The 21,373-nt window shown below is 43.7% G+C and overlaps 2 protein-coding genes and 3 non-coding genes across 11 annotated transcripts in view; 1 reads left to right on the top strand and 4 right to left on the bottom strand.

The window, feature by feature from the left end:
* Window positions 1-8,700: 8,700 nt before the first annotated feature.
* LOC139559130 (large ribosomal subunit protein eL14-like) lies at window positions 8,701-12,324 on the bottom strand. The gene is made up of 6 exons (XM_071374864.1): window positions 12,157-12,324; window positions 10,379-10,480; window positions 9,892-9,986; window positions 9,419-9,518; window positions 8,984-9,037; window positions 8,701-8,796 (listed from the first exon to the last, which is right to left on the bottom strand). Exons 1-6 carry the CDS (start codon window positions 12,157-12,159, stop codon window positions 8,734-8,736), a joined length of 417 nt encoding a protein of 138 aa, XP_071230965.1. The 5' UTR covers window positions 12,160-12,324; the 3' UTR covers window positions 8,701-8,733.
* A 3,250-nt stretch (window positions 12,325-15,574) lies between these two features.
* trnap-agg (transfer RNA proline (anticodon AGG)) lies at window positions 15,575-15,646 on the bottom strand. The gene has a single exon. It is a non-coding gene; the product is annotated as a tRNA-Pro (tRNA).
* A 560-nt stretch (window positions 15,647-16,206) lies between these two features.
* trnap-agg (transfer RNA proline (anticodon AGG)) lies at window positions 16,207-16,278 on the top strand. Its single transcript has one exon. It is a non-coding gene; the product is annotated as a tRNA-Pro (tRNA).
* Window positions 16,279-17,542: 1,264 nt separating this feature from the next.
* Window positions 17,543-17,614, bottom strand: trnap-agg (transfer RNA proline (anticodon AGG)). Its single transcript has one exon. It is a non-coding gene; the product is annotated as a tRNA-Pro (tRNA).
* Window positions 17,615-18,806: 1,192 nt separating this feature from the next.
* Window positions 18,807-21,373, bottom strand: part of LOC139559119 (putative nuclease HARBI1) — a 3,770-nt gene continuing 1,203 nt past the window's right edge. For 2 of the 7 annotated variants that reach the window (XM_071374847.1, XM_071374849.1), the window contains 5 exons: window positions 21,208-21,294; window positions 20,069-21,120; window positions 19,884-19,999; window positions 19,676-19,787; window positions 18,807-19,581 (listed from right to left, as the gene is read on the bottom strand). In XM_071374847.1, the coding sequence (XP_071230948.1) occupies window positions 19,211-19,581; window positions 19,676-19,787; window positions 19,884-19,999; window positions 20,069-20,540 (1,071 nt within the window). In that variant the 5' untranslated portion in view covers window positions 20,541-21,120; window positions 21,208-21,294 and the 3' untranslated portion in view covers window positions 18,807-19,210. The remainder of the gene's footprint in view (window positions 19,582-19,675; window positions 19,788-19,883; window positions 20,000-20,068; window positions 21,121-21,207; window positions 21,295-21,373) is intronic. The other 5 variants (XM_071374848.1, XM_071374853.1, XM_071374850.1 and 2 more) reach the window with 5 other exon arrangements.

Raw genomic sequence — 21,373 nt, 5'->3', positions numbered from 1 at the left:
ACCCTCGTAGCGGACCCTGGACTGTGGACCCTCGTAGCAGGCCCCGGACTGGGCACCCTCGTTGCGGGCCCCGGACCGGGCACCCTCGTTGGGGGCCCCGGACCGGGCACCCTCGTTGGGGGCCCCGGACCGGGCACCGTCGCTGGGGGCTGGAACAGGCCGCACTGGGCTGTGCTGGCGAACTGAAGACACCGTGTGTAGGGCTGGTGCAGTATACCCCGGGCCGAGGAGACGCACTGGAGACCAGATGCGCTGAGCCGGCATCATCCACCCTGGCTCGATGCCCACTCTAGCCCGGCCGATTCGAGGAGCTGTGATGTAGCGCACCGGGCTATGCGTGCGCACTGGGGGACACCTTGCGCTTCTCCGCATAACACGGTGCCTGCCCAGTCACTCTCTCGCCACGGAAAGTACGGGGAGTTGGCTCAGGTCTCCTACCTGAGTCCGCCAATCTACTCGTGTGACCCCCCCCAAAAAAATCTGGGGCTGCCTCTCGTGCCCGTTACCTCGCGCCAATTCCTCGTAGTGGCGCCGCTCCGCTCTAGCTGCCTCCAGCTCTTCCTTGGGGTGGCGATATTCCCCAGCCTGTGCCCAGGGTCCCTTACCATCCAAAATCTCCTCCCAAGTCCAGGAGTCCAGAACCCTCTGCTCCTGGTTACCACGCTGCTTGGTCCTTTTTTGGTGGGTGGTTCTGTAACGATTGTCATCTGGAGAAGGAGAGGAGGACCAAGGTGCAGCGTGGTAAGTGGTCATATTTTTTTTTATAAAATACGAAAACACTTGACAAACAACAAAAAAACGACAAACGAACAGTCCTGAAAGGTGAAACAAAACACTAAACAGGAAACAATCACCCACAACACACAATGGAAAACAGGCTACCTAAATATGGCTCCCAATCAGAGACAACGATAAACAGCTGCCTCTGATTGAGAACCACACCAGGCCAAACACATAGAAAAACAACAACCTAGAAAAAAGAACATAGACTGCCCACCCTAACTCACGCCCTGACCAAACTAAAATAGAGACACAAAAACGGAACTAAGGTCAGGACGTGACACTTATAAACTGTTGAGAGTATTTTTATTTTATTTAACCTTTATTTAACTAGGCACGTATCATGTGAAAAACCCAAACCCTAGTCGCTACATTCTTCTCTTATAGTCTGATAGACATCCCCTATAGACATCCCCACCCAACCCTGACACTCTTCCGTCACCTCTATCTCGCGATAACCTCACCTGTCACATCAATATATATCCTGCCTCCCAACTCCCCCCTGATTGCCGTAGCCTAGCAACAGCGTAGCCACGGAGACCCGTGATGTCTTCGAAACCCGTGGAATCGAAAAACAAACGGATACAGGTTTGTTCTGACCATAGTATTATGGGCTGTTAGTATTAGAGCTGAAGGATGGGAAAGGGGCAGGCTATGATCTGTGAAATCATCTATCCTGATCTTCTGTGGCCTTCCCTGTCTGCAGCCGATGGCAAACCTCATTTTACCTTTTTTGGGGGGGATCAATGAAGTACAGTGATTGATTGATTTATTGAAATTAATGCATTAGTTTATTCATTAATATATTTATTCATTCATTACATATCAAGACCTGAAGGAATTGAGTATGGCTACCTCTCTCTCTCTCTCTCTCTCTCCACTCCTTTATCAGGCAGCAGATAAGAGCATATAAGAGAGTACATGTTCACAGGTTCAATGTGTCAATAGTCGATCTGCTATTTAACAGTCACCCCACTGTTATTATGCAACAGTTCTAATGTTGTCCTCTATAAAGACCCCGAGTCCAAAGTCCCAGTGAGTGGACAGCTTCTGTAGCTAGCTTTATAGATATGGGCAGACATCCAAGCACAATGCCAGTCTGTTTCTGTTTAGCAACATTTTGTATTTTATTAGGATCCTCATTAGCTATAGCCAAAGCTGCAGCTACTCTTCCTGGGGTCCACACAACTCATGACATAACACATACATTATATAACAGAATAAAATGACATAATACATAGCATTAGACCGGTACAGACCTACAGCGCCTTCAGAAAGTATTCCTACCCCTTCACTTATTCCACAATTTTTTCTCACTCATCTATCCCCAATAGCCCATAATGACAAATGATAGATTTTTTAAAAATGTTTTTAAACGTATTGAAAATGAAATACAGAAACATCTAATTTGCATAAGTATTCACACCCCTGAGTCAATACATTTTAGAATCACCTTTGGTAGTGATTACAGTTGTGAGTCTTTCTGGGTAAGTCTCTAAGAGTTTTAAACACCTGGATTTTACAATATTTGCACATTATTATTTTTAAAATTCTTCAATCATTGATAGACAATCATTTTCACGTCTTGCCATATATTTTCAAGCAGATTTAAGTCAAAACTGTAACTCGGCCACTCAGGGACATTCACTGTCTTTTTGGTAAGCAACTGCAGTGTTGTTTTTTAAGTTATTGTCCTGCTGAAAGGTGAATTAATCTCCCAGTGTATGGTGGAAAGCAGACTGAACCAGGTTTTCCTCTAGGATTTTGCCAGTGGTTAGCTCCATTACATTTCTTTTTTATCCTGAAAAACTCCCCAGTCCTTGACGATTACAAGCATACCCATAACATGATGCAGCCACAACTATACTTGAAAATATGGACAGTGGTACTCAGTAATGTGTTGTATTGGATTTCTCCCAAACATAGCACTTTGTATTCTGGAAAAAAAAGATTGCTTTGTCATATTTTTTGCAATATTTCTTTAGTACCTTGTTGCAAACAGGATGCATGTTTTGGAATATTATTTATACTGTACAGGTTTCCTTCTTTTCACATTTAGGTAAGTATTGTGGGGTAACTACAATGTTGTTGATCCATCCTCAGTTGTCCCCTATCACAGCCATTAAACTGTTAAACTGTTTTAAAGTCACCATTAGTGAAAACCCTGAACGGTTTCCTTCCTCTCAGGAAATTGAGTTAGGAAGGATGCCTGTATTTTTGTAGTGACTGGGTATATTGATACAACATCCAAAGTTATCAATAACTTCACCATGCTCAAAGGGGTATTCAATGTCTGTTTTTTTAATTTTGACTCAATTTAATCCATTTTAAATTCAGGCTGTAACACAACAAAATGTGGAAAAGTCAAGGGGTATGAATCATTTCTGAAAGCATCAATAATAAAATAAACGGCAGGTAGCCTAGTGGTTAGAGCGTTGGGCCAGTAACCAAGAGGTTGCTGGATTGAATCCCCGAGCTGACAAGCTAAAAATCTGTCGTTCTGCCCCTGAACAAGGCAGTTAACCCACTGTTCCCTGGTAGGCCATCACTGTAAATAAGAATTTGTTCTTAACTGACTTGCCTAGTTAAATAAAGGTTACATTTAGAAAATGTATAGACAGGTACAGAGCTACATTTAAAATAAGAATACACACTTTCATATTCTTAAACCGTAGCAATCCATGCAACATGTTCTCATAATAACCGTTACACCGCAGTCGTCCATTTTGTTTCAGTTGCTTACTGTTACAATTGCAGAACCATTTGATCTGTAAACACAAGCGAGAATCTCACAACATTAGGAACCACCCAAGGACTGGTTCTCCCATTTGACGTCTATACTATCTATAATAATAATGTGATTCATACCTGCTACAGAATGCAAGTCCAACAAAAATGACAATGGAAAAGCGATTCCTCCCAGCTAAGGCTTTAGTCACACTTTTCACCCTAGCAACCGTACCATTCAGCTCATAAAATGAGCTACAGATGGAGATCCCTCCCAGCTAAGGCTTCAACCACAGTTTTCACCCTAGCAACCATACCATTCAGCTCATAAAATGAGCTTCAGATGGAGATTCCTACCTGCTAAGGCTTCAATTTAATAAATAATAAATTGAACAGAGTCATTATCAGATTGGCGTTTCTTCAAAGTCTAACACCCCCTGCTGGCACTACACGACTGGCTACGATTCTACTGTAGCCATGTTGGAAACAGAGAGAGACAGAGAGGATGGGGGTCCATCCAAATCATCTTGGTGCCTGGACCCTGTCCTTGCATTTCAAGGCTGCGCTGAGACATTGACTTGTCAACATCCCAACTCCCACTCAGGAAATCTCAACCATAAATGATCAGCATTATCATCACACTGCAGGACCGCAACAAGTAAGCATCATTGACTTTTGTTTCAGCCCATGTCCCCACTCGAGGCATGGGCTGAACGGTACAGTTCAAGACAATCTTGTATCTATGCCAATTCAAACTACAGTTGTTCTATGTTATTTTCAAATAAGAGGTTACCAACTGAGCATAGTACGCTTGTATTAGAGACTCCGACTGATCTGAAATCCCACAGCTGTGGCATTAGAGACTTCGATAGATCTGAAATCCAACAGTTGTGGCATTGGATTAGAGACTCCAACTGATCTGAAATCAGCTGCGGCATTGGACTGATTCATGTAAATGCCAGAAGTTTGATCTCAAATGGATGTTATTATTTTTTTTATTTTACCTTAACTAGGCAAGTCAGTTAAGAACAAATTATTATTTACAATGACGGCCTAGGAACAATGCTTTGTTCAGCTGCTTTGTTCAGAGGCAGAATGACAGATTTTTACCTTGTCAGCTCAGGGACTCGATCTAGCAACCTTTCAGTTACTGGACCAACGCTCTAACCACTAGGCTACCTGCCACCGCAAAATTATTGATTATAACTCTGGAGTTATTATTATATATATTTTCTATTGAACCTTTATTTAACTAGGCAAGTCAGTTAAGAACAAATTATTATTTACAATGACGGCCTATTTAAGGATTATATCACCTCCACCTTACCCGACATCTTAGACCCACTACAATTTGCATACCGCCCCAACAGACCCACGGATGACGCAATCACCATCGCACTGCACACTGCCCTATCCCATCTGGACAAAAGGAATACCTATGTAAGAATGTTGTTCATTGACTACAGATCAGCGTTCATAGGGCACCATAGTGCTCTCAAAGCTCCTCACTAAGCTATGGACCCTGGGACTAAACACCTCCCTCTGAAACTGGATCCTAGACTTCATGACGGGCCGCCCCCAGGTGGTAAGGGTAGGCAACAACACGTCCGCAACGCTGATCCTCAACACGGGGGCCCCACAAGGGGTGCAATGCTCAGCCATCTCCTGTACTCCCTGTTCAGCCATGACTGCGTGGCCAAACACGACTCCAACACCATGATTAAGTTCGCTGACGACACAACAGTGGTAGGCCTGATCACTGACAATGATGAGACAGCCTATAGGGAAGGAGGTCAGACAACAGGCAATGTGGTGCCTGGACAACAACCCCTCCCTCAATGTGAGCAAGACAAAGGAGCTGATCGTGGACTACAGGAAAAGGCGTGCCAAACAGGCCCCCATTAATATCAACGGAGCTGTAGTGGAGCGGGTCGAGAGTTTCAAGTCCCTTGGTGTCCACATCACCAACAAACTATCATGATCCAAACACACCAAGACAGTTGTGAAGAGGGCACGACAAAACCTTTTCACCCTTAGGAGACTGAAAAGATTTTGCATGGGTCCCCAGATCCTCAAAAAGTTCTACAGCTGCACCATCAAGAGCATCCTGACCAGTTGCAATACCGCCTGGTATGGGAACTGCTCGGCATCTGACCGTAAGGCGCTACAGAGGGTAATGCGTACGGCCCAGTACATCACTGGGGCCAAGCTTCCTGCCATCCAGGACCTTTATAATAGGCGGTGTCAGGGAAAAGCTCATAAAATTGTCAGAGACTCCAGTCACCCAAGTCATAGACTGTTTTCTCACAGGGATACTGGCCCATTTGACTCCAATGCATCCCACAGTTGTGTCAAGTTGGCTGGATGTCCTTTGGGTGGTGGACCATTCTTGATACACACGGGAAACGGTTGAGCTTGAAAAACCCAGCAGCGTTCCATTTCTTGACACAAACCGGTGCTCTTGGGACGTACTACCAGGGGTGCAACTTTCACTGGGGACGCCCCCCACATTCTGAAATTGCATTTGTGTCCCCCCCAGTTTTATAATTGGAATGTGATACAAAACAGGGCAATAGTTTGCTTTAGGACCATGTGGACGCCTCCGTGCGATCAGGTAGGCTGTTTGGAGTATTTATCGACTGGATATAAAAAATTAAAATAAAGTTATGTCCCCCCAACTTCCAAAACCAAAGTTGTGCCCATGTCTACTACCAAACCCCATTCAAAGGGCACTTAAATATTTTGTCTTGCCCATTCACCCTCTGAATGGCACACATACACAAGCATAGCTTTCACCTAGCCAGTCTATGACTTGGAAAGAGCAGGTGTTCCTAATGCTTTGTACAGTGTTTATGGGGCAAATTAGCAATTAAGATTTATCTGTAATGGTTATACTAAATAAAGCATTGTTGCTATCTGTTGGCATATAGATAAATAAGCACTTTCTTTCCCCAGTCAAGTACTCTACAAAAAATAAAGAATGGGAGTATTAGAACAGTCCAAACATTTCAAATGCCCATCCCTAATAAATACATCCAAAGTCTGTTGGTTTTTCCACCATAAATTTCGACATTAAAAACGGGGCATTTGAAGACACTGGGTGATAGAACGTGTCATAAAGCGCCCAACCTCATCTTCTGTTAGATAGAAACAGAGTTGTTCTCACTCCAATCTCTTATTATCCTGAGTCCGGCAGTATCTCAGGTTGTTCTATTTTGGTTTCCCCCCCCCCCCCCCCTCTCTCTCTTTCACCCTGACCACAGTGTGAGAGAGAAGCGCCCGAACACAATAACAACCTACATTGCCTCCCCCACGCTACACCACTCTTCTCATCTAGACATGCCTGTTGGGGGTGGAGGGTGTTGAAGGTGGCATAAACAGACTTGTCAGCCACACACAGCAGGGAAGTGCTACTGACGATATACTACCCCCTTAGCGCATTCATTTAGAATTGCGAACACAAATCTAGTATATTTATCAAACGTTTAATGAGGCGCGCCTATCACTCCTTTGCTGTTCACACATTATTCGATCACTCAGCCTTGTTCACACAAGCCCTTATGCGCAAATCAGATAATTTTTTTCAAATCCGTTTTGGAATACTGATTGTCCAAAGTGGCCAAATCAGATGCGTTTATTCAAAGCAGTCATTCACTGACATGGCTACGATAGTTGTCATAGTAACGACGGCTGTGTGCGAAATATCTGATTCCATGTGCTTTTATGGTTGTTCAGACTGCAGGGAAAAACAAAATGATTCGAATCATATATGCAAACAAAAAGTTTGAGTCACTTAACTGCCAATATGAACTAGGCTTTAGAAAAGCATCCCCGACAACAAAAAAAGCACATTTGAGTTTATTTGCCAGTTTCTCAATCTTTCACCACCACCTACTGCATTAAAAGAGAATAGCAACGGCGTCACATTCCATTATCTGATACAGGGTGCCAGTTTCCACCAGTTACCATTTTTAAACTGATGCTTTCAATTTAATTAGTTCCACTGAACATGTACACGTTGTGACCATATAAAAGTAGTGATTTGTTAACGATTTTTGTTGTTATTCAAGTGAGCCCAAAACTAAAGAAATTGAGCAGTCGGCTCTTACATCACCCCCAGCCAGTTACTGATTGTGACCTGCACTAGTTGTCAAGAGGTTTCAGGAGAACAAACTGCCTGCTGGTCTGCAATGCAGATTATACAATCATAATATCAGTGGTACATACTACCTCAACTAGCCAGTGACCCCCGCATATTGATTGTACCAGTACCCCCCTGTATAGTCTCGCTATTGTTATTTCACTGCTGCTCTTGAATTACTTGCTTTTTACCTTTTCTCTCTTATTCGAATCTGTATTTTTTGAAACGGCATTGTTGGTTTAGGGCTCGTAAGTAAACATTTCACTGTAAGGTCTACTACACCTGTAGTATTCGATGCATGTGACAAATACAATTTGATTCACTTGTTCTTCCCATGTTTTGTTTTAGATTCTGTAACATTTCACCCTTTTCTGAAACATGAGTCGGATGTGCCTTCAACAGACACCGCAAAAAACAAAATGTCTCAAAGCAGCGGATGGCTGCAGTAAATGTAGCAACCACCTTCTGGGTTGCTACGAACAGTAGCGATTCAACATGTAGATTAGGAGAAAGGCCTAGAATTTAAAAAAAAAATGACATTTGACAATCTAGTCAGGGGGAAGGGACAGCTACCCGCTACTTTAATGTTCCTGGTCGCAGTGTGGAATGATATAGGCACACCCGGGTTACATTTTTTAAAGTTGCAAAGTTTCTAAATGTGATCTAGAAATGTGTCTTTACTCTTACATCACACCAACAGCATCATTGCATTTTGGTACAACAGAATTACATTAATTTCCAATGAAAGGCTGCATTTGTGTTGCAGTATTGCGTTACAGAGGCAGTGTGGTGAGTACGTTGGATTTATCGAACGTCTGAATCAAACTGTATGTGTTGACGGCTTGACAGAAATGGTAGCAGGTGAATGTTGAACTTTTGATAAATTTATATCCCGATGACGCTGCGTACTATTTTACACAAGGATGCTGTCTGTGTGACCGAAGCGATAGCTAGCCTTACGCTGTGAGGACACGCTGTCTGTGTGACCGAAGCGATAGCTAGCCCTATGCTGTGATTGACAGGTGTGCAGTAGTAAAGACCAGAGGACGGAGAACAATTCAACCAGAAGATTTATTAATGACAGATCACGCCTTCTTCACTGCCTCTTTCTGCAGCCTTTTCACCTCATGCTTGATGATCTTGTTCCTCTGTGGACACAAACAACAAATCAGTGACCATTCAATCATCCCCCCCCCCATTAGGTTTTATTGTCACACATTAAACCCTTCATGTGTTCGGGGATTGAAATACAACATATTGTCGTTTTACATGTAGTGTGAAACCCCAAAAATATTCAATATAATAATGAATAATCTGAGCGTTTTCTCCACTCACCATCCTTTTGGCCTTCATCACCTTGAAGCGATCAAAGTCAGACATCTGTGCCCTCTGCAGAGACACACAACAGTTACACAACTGGGACATCAAAATATTTGCTTATTGGACAGATTCGGGTAGGTCCTTCCCCATTGTAGCCTATTTGGTTCTTTGTGAATACCACCCTGGAGATGCAGAAACATTGCAGTAGCATAAGCAAGCCAATGATGTTTGTGGGCAGTGATTCACCTAAAGCCTATTGAACTATCCCGTGTCCCATTTGACAAAATGTTTAGCCACAACCCTTGAGGAACCAACTGTTGCCCACAAGCAGACCAATTCCCCCATCCATTTAGAAAACCGAAGGAGACAGAAGGCTGTCAGAAACATGTGGACCCCATAAGGAGTTGCTTTTTGATTAGCAGCTAAAAGTAATCTAAAAACACTCTGTACCTTTTGCCTGGCTTCGATCTTCTTGGCCCAGTTGCTTCCTGCCCACTTCTCAGTGACTTGGGCCTTCTCCCAGGCACGTCTCACAAACTTCTGACGAGCGCTGCAACACAGGAAGGGTTATGTCCCAGAGGATCGAAATGGGCAGAGAAGAGCCAAAGGTATTGTGTTCTGCGAGGGTACTGCAATAGGTCTGTGACTATCGACTCAAAATCCACCACAGGAAAACAAAAGCCAAACTCAATTCATTGAAGTGTGTATGCGCGCATGTTTTTTTTGTACCAGCTCCGCTATAATAAAACTGACCAATCAAGGTCTTGATTGAGGACTGGAACATATTCATGTGCGAACCGTAGCTAAATTTTGCAACGCAAATACGTCTATATTGGACAAAGTTAGGTAGGTACCTCCCTGTTTCATTCAGTTTGCTTCTGCTTGGTTCCTAGTAAATACACCCCTGAGGTCCTCTCACTCACCTGTGTGGTACTTTGATGACGTAGTCAGTGAGCTGCATGCACTTGAAAGGCATTGACTGTCTCTTCACCCCTGTGCAGGGACCATCCACCAATGCCTGAGACAAACACACCACAGCCAATTTAATTAAACATGTCTATGCTGAGTTGAACCGTTCTTAAATGAGCTGCGCTATGTGGTAGTTTACCTCAACAACCTGGCTCTACCACTCACACAATGGGGAGTTTTTGGACACTTTGAAGCAGGACTCTGGAGAATTGTTGGTGGATAAAAGACTGACAGACAAACAAACGCTACCAGACTAGGTGAGTCAGGTACCGGTTTGGAGCCGGGCTCTCCCAATTCCAGGCCAGAAAGACTGACTAGTTGATCATGTGAATCTGATATGTTACTGCAGCATTGGAACAAGCCTGCACAACCAGTAACTTAAAAGGAAGAGAGTTGGATACCTCTGGCATAAAGTCAGGATATCATCAATGCTATGCTTACTCTGTTTTGGTCGATGACATCGACGATGGCCACCAGGCTGCCTGCGTGGGGCCCGAAAGAGATGTAAGCAACACGGCCAATCTCAACGTAGCGCTTGAACACCTGCAACAAATAAGGGTTGTTAACTAGCTTGGTAGGCAGAGATCCAGAAAATAGTATTATGGTAGGCTAGACACTGGACATTTTTAACAATGCTTTTTTTCCTGATAACTAGTTCATTACATCTGCCGTGGAACCCAGTTTCATAATATTACCATATGTCCAAGCTGCTTAAATCACAAAAAAAGTAATCACAAAGAGGCAGGCCTTATTTCAGGGCATCTTTCACCCTGCCAGCTCATATTAGTTCTATTGAACACTAACTCGCCTTCTGAACGTTCTATTGCCCGTTTATTCTACGCCACAATGCCTGCTTTGCTATTGTTGGCAATGAGACCTGCCCACGTTGTTAGTAGTTAAAATGTTAACAAATTACTCATGGAACTGTGGTAGCCCTCCCAATTGTTTACTATAGGGAAATATAGGTATGTATTTATATTTTGCCAAACATCTCGCAATGTGTACAATGTCCACTTTTTTCTCTCTCAATTTGACACCATTTTAAAACATATCTTTCTAATTATGTAAGGCTGGGCAGCGTACTCCGTAGTCATCCAACATAAACCCCAAAATACCTTTTGCCCTTGGAACGCTGAGCTCCCCCATTGTTTTGGAGGCATGCCGGTATATTTCGCCAAATATCTCGCATCGTGTATATATTTACCTTTTTTTCAAATCGGACACCATTTTAAAATCAGGATAATCTCCTCTTTGTAATTACAGAAGGTTGGGCAGCGTGCTCAGCTGTCATCAATCGCTAGATCAGAAGTAGCACTTTTTCTTTTTTACCCTACTTCCTCGTTATGCAGACATAAGCACACTTGGCACTATAGATGTGAGGATGTTTATTTTCTACACTAGTTACTTTTCAGTTTGGTCCTAAGAAAAGATTGTAGTGGTAAAATAGTAAGAGATACATATCTTGGTGCCATTTAGGTGGAATTGATTTCTAAGCGCCACTCCAGTCAACAGGCTCTGCGAACGTTCGACTCCATTCATTTGCTATTGGCTCGCGTTAGTGTTCCAGTTTAGCAACGTTCTTCTGACATTTTTTTCCAGTTTTGGGTGAATTTTGACTATTGTCCAGCCTACTGATGGACCAAACACTTTAACCCTCCCGACACTGTCAAACACGTAGATGGGTTATCTTGGTTAGCAAACTACACGTTTTACAAAATGTGATTTACCTTTGGGACATGGCTATTAGTTTGTGGGAAAACACCAATACCGAGAAGTCTATAGACACCAACAAACTGTACCGGAGTGGTACTAGTACGTTACCCCTAAGCCTAGCACGCTAGCAGATAACGTAACTGCCGTTAGCTAGTTTACGTATGGCCGTGGACCGACAAACCAAACGAAGAAAACAAAATACAGCAACCGCTTTTCAAATTAGTTTTTTATAGTGGTGACGTTGGCGCGGCCTAGCTCGATAGTTGACTACGGTTAGTCTACTGATTATCGGCCTGTTCTTCACCACGTTGTAGCATGCGGAACAGCCGACATTTTTATTATGTCCAAAACCCATCGGAAACTATTTATCAAAACCTTAAACGCTAAAAAAAAAAGAGAACATAGCGATACGCTATGCATTTACATATCAGTTGAGGGTGCTTAACAATAAGGAATTTTTTATTTAATCATTTTTTCAAAATCCACAAGCTCCATTGCGAACTCACCATGATGGCAGTCCGCTTCAGAAAGGACGTACCAGTTTCCGCTCGACGCAATTACGCTTTCCGCTCTGTAAATGCGCACGCGCGTGTGAGGGATTTCTTATTCGCGTGGTTGGATAATGTTTCAGTTCGGAATGCTCATCACGCCATCTACTGCAGAGAAGTGTGTTGGTGTCTGAGCAGCTGAGCAGCTTTATATATATTTACACAATTATATGATCATTCCTTTGGTTAACATTTTTTGGGGGGGAAATGTACACCTGAAGTGAATGATGAGTGTATCTTCGCAGCTGCAAATGAGAACTTGTTCTCAACTAGCCCACCTGGGTGAAATCTTCAATCCACACAACAATCTGAATCAATTTTACTAGGCTTGTACAAATCAGAATCATCTTCATTCGCCAAGCACATTTACACATACTCAGAATTTTACTTTGTGATATGGTGCTGCTAGTGCAAGCCAACATACTCTGAGTGTTACTTCAAATAGCAGATGTTAGCAGATGTTATTGCGAGTGTAGCAAAATGCTTGTGCTTCTAGTAACGACATGTGCAGCAATATCTAACAAGTAATATCTTACAATTCCACAACAATTACATAACACAGATCTAAGGAATGGAATAAGAATATATAAATATATGGATGAGCAATGACAGAGTGACATAGGCTAGGATGCAATAGATAGTATAGAATACAGTATATACATATGAGATGAGTAATGCAAGATATGTAAACATGAATAAAGTGGCATTATTAAAGTGACTAGTGTTCCATTTATTAAAGTGGCCAATGATTTCAAGTCTGTGTGTAGGCAGCAGCCTCTCTGAGTTAGTGATTGCTGTTTAACAGCCTGATGGCCTTGAGATAGAAGCTGTTTTTCAGTCTCTCTGTCCCAGCTTTGATGCACCTGTACTGACCTTGCCTTCTGGATGGTAGCGGGGGTGATCAGGCAGTGGCTCGGGTGGTTGTTGTCCTTGATTATCTTTTTGGCCTTCCTGTGACCTTGGGTAATGTAGGTGTCCTGGAGGGCAGGTAGTTTGCCCCCGGTAATGCGTTGTGCAGACCGCACCACCCTCTGGAGAGCCCTGCGATTGTGGACGGTGCAGTTGTCATACCAGGTGGTGATACAGCCCGACAGGATGCTCTCAATTGTGTATCTGTAAAAGTTTGTGAGGGTTTTAGGTGACAAGCCAAATTGCTTCAGCTACCTGAGGTTGAAGAGGGGCTGTTGCGCCTTCTTCACCACATTGTCTGTGTGGGTGGACCATTTCAGTTTGTCCGTGATGTGTATGCCGAGGAACTTAAAACTTTCCACCTTCTCCACCGCTGTCCCGTTGATGTGGATAGGTGGGTGCTCCCTCTGCTGTTTCCTGAAGTCCACGATCATCTCCTTTGTTTTGTTAACGTTGAGTGAGAGGTTATTTTCCTGACACCACACTCCGAGAGCCCTCACCTCCTGCCTGTAGGCTCTCTCGTCTTAGTTGGTAATCAAGCCGCCTACTACTGTTGTGTCGTCTGTAAACTTGATGATTGAGTTGGAGGCGTGCATGGCAGTCATGGGTGAACAGGGAGTACAGGAGGGGACTAAGCATGCACCCTTGTGGGGCTCCAGTGTTGAGGATCAGTGAAGGGGAGACGTTGTTTCCTACCTTCACCATCTGGAGGTGGCCCGTCAGGAAGTCCAGGAGCCAATTTCACAGGATGGGGTCGAGATCCAGGGCCTTAAGCTTAATGATGAGCTTGGAGGGTACTATGGCGTTGAATGCTGAGCTATAGTCAATGAACAGCATTCTTACATAGGTATTCCTCTTGTCCAGATGGAATATGGCAGTGTGCAGTGTGATGGCGATTGCATCGTCTGTGGACCTATTGGGGCGGTAAGAAAATTGAAGTGAGTCTAGGGTGACAGGTAAGGTGGAGGTGATATGATCCTTGACTAGTCTCTCAAAGCACTTCATGATGACAGATGTGAGTGCTACGGGGCGATAGTCAATTAGTTCAGTTACCTTTGCATTCTTGGGTACAGAAACAATGGTGGCCATCTTGAAGCATGTGGGGACAGCAAACTGGGATAGGGAGAGATTGATTATGTCCATAAACACACCAGCCAGCTGGTCTGCACATGTTCTGAGGACGTGGCTAGGGATGCCGTGAGTTTCTGCCTATAGGAAGGGAGGAGCAAAATAGAGCCATGATCAGATTTGCCAAAAGGAGGGCGGGGGAGGGCCTTGTATGCATCGGGGAAATTAGAGGAACAGTGTTCCAGTGTTTTTCTAGCGCAAGTGTTACATTTGATATGCTGATAGAATTTAGATAGCCTTGTTCTCAAATTTGCTTTGTTAAAATCCCCAGCTACAATAAATGCAGCCTCAGGATATATGGTTTCCAGTTTGCATAAAGTCCAGTGAAGTTCCTTGAGGGCCGTCTTGGTATCAGCTTGAGGGGGGATGTACACGGCTGTGACAATAACCAAAGATAATTTTCTTGGGAGATAATACGGTCAGCATTTGATTGTAAGGAATTCTAGGTCAGGTGAACAAAAGGACTTGAGTTCCTGTATGTTGTTCCAATTACACCATGAGTCGTTAATCATGAAACATACACCCCTGTCCTTCTTCTGCCCGGAGAGATGTTTATTCCTGTTGGCGCGACGCAGTGAGAATCCAGGTGGCTGTACCAACTTCAACAGCATATTCAGAGAGAGCCATGTTTCCATTAAACAGAGTATGTTACAATCCCTGATGTCTCTCTGGAAAGCAACCCATGCCCTGATTTTGTCAACCTTGTTATCTAGGGACTGGATATTAGCGAGTAGTATACTCAGAAGAGGTGTGGGGGGGGGGGGGGTGCGCGCCTCCGAAGTCTGACCAGAAGACTGCTCTGTCTCCCTCCAGTCCTCCGGCGGCGTTCATTTTGGATCGGGCTCTTGAATCAGTTCAAATGCCCTGGTTGGTGAGGACAAAGGATCCACTTCGGGAAAGTCGTATTCCTGGTAAATGATGCTCTGATAATCTAACATTTTTTTAAAAATGGTCTCTCATGGGTTTTGAACCCCAGACCTCTTGCACCCTAAGCAAGAATCCTAACCCTAGACCAACTTTCCAGTTGTTTATACTTTATTACTTGTGGATATCGTGCTGCTAGTGTGAGACAACGTACTCTGAGTGTTGCTTGGTGATATGATGGTGCCAGACAACATTTAGAGACAGAGTTTAAACAAAGTTGACATACATTATATACAAAATCAAATCAAGTTTATTTTATATAGCCCTTCGTACATCAGCTAATATCTCGAAGTGCTGTACAGAAACCCAGCCTAAAACCCCTAACAGAAAGCAATGCAGGTGTAGAAGCACTAGGTAGAGTGAGCATATCTAGTATACTGCATACTAGTTTCGTGCAGGCCTAACATTAAAAGATGGGCTCGTCCGGGATTTGAACCCGGGACCTCTCGCACCCTAAGCGAGAATCATACCCCTAGACCAACGAGCCACATGTATGTCATTTTTACAGCACATCCATTTTAACTCAAGTGTTACTTATGTTGGGGTAGAATACACATAATTGGCAGAACTCCAACTCTCATGCTTGTCATTAGTTACCACAGCTATAAAGTCAAAATGATCCATGACGTAAAAATGTATGAAAACAAAAATGTGCGTTTTGGTCTTAATTTAAGGTTAGGGTTAGCCACAAGGTGAGCAGTGTAGTTAAGGTTAGGGTTAAAATCAGATTTTCAGAAGAACATTTTAAGAAATGGGCGGGGTTTAGACATAATGATGACTTTGTAGCGCTTCCTCTCCATGCTGAACGAGCGCTCTTCGCTTTGTGTTAATTCCCCAGCTGGTTGCAAATTAACGACCAGCTCTCGTCTCCCTATAGTGCAATCCTGATCTACAGATTTGAGTGGCCATTGTCCAAACGCCCAAAATTCAACAGCAGTACTTCTCAGCACCACCAGAAGACAGTGCTGTACCAGTGAAGAATCAAAGTTTTCATTACATGCGTGGCATTTAAATCATTTTCAAAATCTCAGAAACACTCTACAGACAGGCTCGTTGGTCTAGGGGTATGATTCTCGCTTAGGGTGCGAGAGGTCCCGGGTTCAAATCCCGGACGAGCCCTTATTTTAGACTCTTCAATGAGAAGATGAAAAACTTACTCTGTGCCCGTCTGTTCTGTGGGCCTTTCTTGCCAACATACTCTGAGTGTTACTTGGTGATATGGTGGTGCCAGACAACATTTAGAGACAGAGTTTAAACAAAGTTGACATACATTATATACAACTAGGTAGAGTGAGCATAGAGCTGTAAGAGAATTAGCAGATATACAAATGTACAGTGGGTATATGCTTGATACAGTGAGCATACGGTGTATACCGAGTAGGTAAACGGTTGATATACAGTGGATATACACATTTACAGTATCAGTATGAATATATCTAAATACAGAGAGATGGACAGAGTGCAATGCAGTATAGTGCAGTTCTTTGTGTACAGTTCAGAGATGCCTTGATGTGGTGTGCAGCATAGAGTGCATAGTCCTTTAGTCTCTATGGGCCAGATGGCCGGTTGGTGAGGGCCACAGCATAGTCCTTTAGTCTCTATGGGCCAGATTGCCGGTTGGTGAGGGCCACAGCATAATCCTTTAGTCTCTATGGGCCAGATTGCCGTTTGGTGAGGGCCACAGCATAGTCCTTTAGTCTCTATGGGCCAGATGGCCGGTTGGTGAGGGCCACAGCATAGTCCTTTAGTCTCTATGGGCCAGATTGCCAGTTGGTGAGGGCCACAGCATAGTCCTTTAGTCTCTATGGGCCAGATTGCCGGTTGGTGAGGGCCACAGCATAGTCCTTTAGTCTCTATGGGCCAGATGGCCGGTTGGTGAGGGCCCCTGCATAGTCCTTTAGTCTCTATGGGCCAGATGGCCGGTTGGTGAGAGCCACAGCATAGTCCTCTAGTCTCTATGGGCCAGATTGCCGGTTTGTGAGGGCCACAGCATAGTCCTTTAGTCTCTATGGGCCAGATTGCCGGTTGGTGAGGGCCCCTGCATAGTCCTTTAGTCTCTATGGGCCAGATGGTGAGGGCCACAGCATAGTCCTTTAGTCTCTATGGGCCAGATGGCCGGTTGGTGAGGGCCACAGCATAGTCCTTTAGTCTCTATGGGCCAGATGGCCAGTTGGTGAGGGCCACAGCCCAGTGGAAGAAACTTTTCAGGTGGTGGGAGGCTTTGATTATGTGATTGCTGATTGGAATTTCTATGTCTTTTTCCACTGTGGCAGTGACAAGGTACAATAATCGCGTATAGAGTAGGTATACTGGAGTACAGTATAGAGACTACAATATCTAGTATACTGCGTACTAGTTTCATGGAGGCCTAACATTAAATGTTGGGCTCGTCCGGGATTTGAACCCGGGACCTCTCGCACCCTAAGCGAGAATCATACCCCTAGACCAACGAGCCACATGCTTATTCTTGTATAACACATCGATTTTAACTCAAGTGTAACGTATGTTGGGGTAGAATACACATAATTGGCAGAACTCAAGCTCTCATGCTTGTCATTAGTTACCACAGCTATAAAGTCAAAATTATCTATGACGTAAAAATGTATGAAAACAAAAATTTGCGTTTTGGTCTTAAGTTAAGGTTAGTGTTAGCCACAAGGTGAGCAGTGTAGTTAAGGTTAGGGTTAAGGTTAGTGTTAGCCACAAGGTGAGCAGTGTAGTTAAGGTTAGGGTTAAGGTTAGGGTTAGCCACAAGGTGAGCAGTGTAGTTAAGGTTAGGGTTAAAATCAGATTTTCAGATGAACATTTTAAGAAATGGGCGGGGTTAAGACATAATGATGACTTTGTAGCGCTTCCTCTCCATGCTGAACGAGCGCTCTTCCCTTTGTGTTAATTCCCTAGCTGGTTGCAAATTAACGACCAGGGGCCTGTTGCACAAAACTAGGATAAGGGATTAAGCCAGGATATCTTGGTGATCCTGGCTCAATTGATCCGTAATCCGGTTGCACTAAAGATGGATAGGGGGCAGGAGGATATGTTATGGTATAAATTACCATGGAGATTTATTCTGTGGAGCTAGCCTGCTCCAGACCAGGCTAAATTCCAGGATCTATTTAATCTCATCCCTAATGTCAGTCAGCAGTCACCACAAATGGAAACCAATAGTTATTTCACTGCTCACTATACATTGTTATCACATATAACTAGACCCACTGTTATTATTTAAACGTTTGTGATCATTAATTTCAATGATTTTGGATAAAAAATGATTTTTAGATGATGTTGCTATCATTAGATAATTTACAGTTTCCCATAGACTATAAGGCTATATATAAAATGATAGAATATTAGGGCCACAGAGGGGGAAAAAACACAAGTCATAATATTGTAACCAGTTGTTTTAAAGGAGGACAGTTGTTAAAATGACAGATGTGGGGCATTTCGTGAAATTGTACTTCAGTATGGTTTCATAAACAAAGACATGCTGATGTGCCAGAATATTAAGTATCACATTGTCATAAGTATCAAAACTGTAAAAACAATATGTAGCTTTTCTGCAGAAAGAACCAGCCTCATAAATTTATGACTTTATCCTTTTTCTTCAGTGTGGCCCTAGTACTCTGTCATATAAACAAATACACATTCCATATGAATATAAAAACACAATGTGTAACATTATGTTCCTTTATTGAATAAGGACAAAACAAAGCAGGTAAACCATCAGCTCCTTTCGAAACTGAAGTCACAGTGACTCTACAAGATGGAAAGCACAGAATCCAAGCATATTATACAAAATGATACATACACATTCAAAGGTCTGTATATAACACACCCTGCATGTCTGCACACTAAAATAAATGCAGGACAAATCCATACACATCAACTGAACAGACAAATGAATGGATGCAGTAGCCTCCCTGCAGCCTTGTATTACACACAGTATACCGCACAAACATCATAAGAGGCCAAATTCGTCAAAAAACGAACCCAAAAAAACCCAAATTCCTCTGCCACCGCAGGACATATTTAACCAAAATTGAAAGCACACATACTAACTAAAATAATTCAACACATATTGGTCCCTCAGCAGCCGACCACTGTCGTCATCAGGGAAGATTGCCGGATTGTCCCAGTCCATGGCTGGTGGCACTCTGGGGGCCCTCTCCTTCCTCAGGCAGGCCACATTGTGGAGGACAGCACAAGCCACAGTAATATCACATGCCCTAACAGGGCTGACCCTTAATTTGTGAAGGCAGTGAAAGCGTGCCTTCAGGAGGCCAAAGGTCATTTCAACTCTGGCCCTGGTCCTGGCATGGGCATGGTTGTAGGCCTGCTGTGCTTCCTGGGGGTCTGTGAAAGGTGTCAGGAGAAAAGGCTGGCAGCCATACCCCCTGTCTCCCAGCAACACACCAGAGAATTCACCTGTCAACACAAAATCTCATCATTACTACCTCATAAACACAGTGATATTCTTGACACAGCCATGATGGTTATAAATAGGGGTTGTGTGGCTTACCTTGTGATAGGCACTGATAGATTTCAGAGGCCCGAAAGATTCTGGAGTCATGGACTGAGCCAGGCCATTTTGCCACAACATTGCTGATCACACAGTCAGCATTGCAGACCATCTGAAATCATAAGATGAGGAATATTACACCAATCAATGCACATCACTGGCAATGCAGAGTGTTCGTCAATGGACAATATCAAAAAGTTATGTTCACCTGAACATTAATGCTGTGAAAGGATTTCCTATTCACAAAATCGGCCTCATGGGCACCTGAGGGGGCTTTTATCCTTATGTGTGTGCAGTCCACTGCACCAATGACATTGGGGAAACCTGTCACACAAAGTAATGAGTATCCTACTATGTGTTAACAGTTGTCCTGTAATTTGTAGATCCTCTTACCTGCAATCCTATAGAACTCCTCTTTGATGTCACAGAGTCTTCTGTGGCCAGGGAAGGAGATGAAGACATCTGCTAATGCTTTGATAGCCAGACACACACTCCTTATTGTGCGGCAAATTGTGGCCTTGTTCAGCTGTTCTGCATCCCCCACTGAGTACAGGAAGGCTCCACTAGCAAAAAAGCGCAAGGCCACACAAACCATTTGCTCCACACTCAGTGCATGGCTCCGTGCAGTGCGGTGCTTAATCCTGGGACCCAGTAGTCTGCATAGATACCTGATGCCATCTGCAGAAAACCTGTATCTTTCATATAGATGGTCATCAGGGAAGGCCAGTGGGTCCAACCGGTCCCTGAAGACCCTTTCTCGCCTGAAGGCTCTCCTCAGCACAAGTGCTTCTTCATGCACCACATCTCGCACGAATGGGCATGCCATTGTCAGAGCAGAAAGGAACACACAATTTTGGGCCTTCATATAGGCTAGTGGCCACACCTGGTGCTGGGGGGGTGGGCAAAAGAGGGCGATGCCTTATAACGATGACTTGGTTGTACTGATTGCTGGGAAAATAAAAAAAACCTTAGAAAGATGCCACCGTCCTGTGTGCTCACAATAAGAGCTCATATGTCATGGCTCACTTGACTTTACGAGAATATACCTAATTTTTATTTTGAGCTGTGTCATCTTCTTGGAGCTGGGGGAGGAAAGAAAAATAATGATTAATACATTTGTGTTACAGTTAGCATACAGTGTACATTGAAGGCATATCTCACCTCCCTCTCAAGTTTTTTTATTTCAAGGTCCAGTTTCCTAATTGTCCTCTTTTTTATTTCGGACTCCAGTGCAAGATTTTCCATCTTTTTCTTCTTGTACTGAATGTCTATGTCTGCCAGTTCTATTTGGCGCCGGAGGTGGTTGCCATACAACTTTCTGATAGCTTGTGAGCTCTGTGAACACAATACAATTAGCGCAGCTGGAATTTGGCAGGATGTGGTGTCCTTTTATTAATACGCACTATGTTGCCAGGCTGGTTTTCCCACTGTATAGCATCTGGGTCCTGTAAAAGAAATTAGATTTTTTGATTTTGATGAGGACTCCTCACCATTGTAGAGTAAATAGTACTTTCACAGTCTTAACATGATACCTCATGCCTTCTGGAATCCAGAGAGATGGTCTCCTCCTCATCATCGTCTCCATCATGTGCTGTTGCTGCTGCACTGGGGCCTTCACCCTATCACATTTAATCGGATTCATATTGAAGCTAGTAGACAAGACATGCCAGGCCTACAGTATGCCTTTGATGGAGTACT

Source organism: Salvelinus alpinus, chromosome 29, assembly GCF_045679555.1.
Source record: "Salvelinus alpinus chromosome 29, SLU_Salpinus.1, whole genome shotgun sequence".
Lineage (NCBI taxonomy): Eukaryota > Metazoa > Chordata > Actinopteri > Salmoniformes > Salmonidae > Salvelinus > Salvelinus alpinus.
The sequence above is the reverse complement of the archived record's forward strand: the minus strand, read 5'-3'. Positions and strand labels throughout refer to the sequence as shown.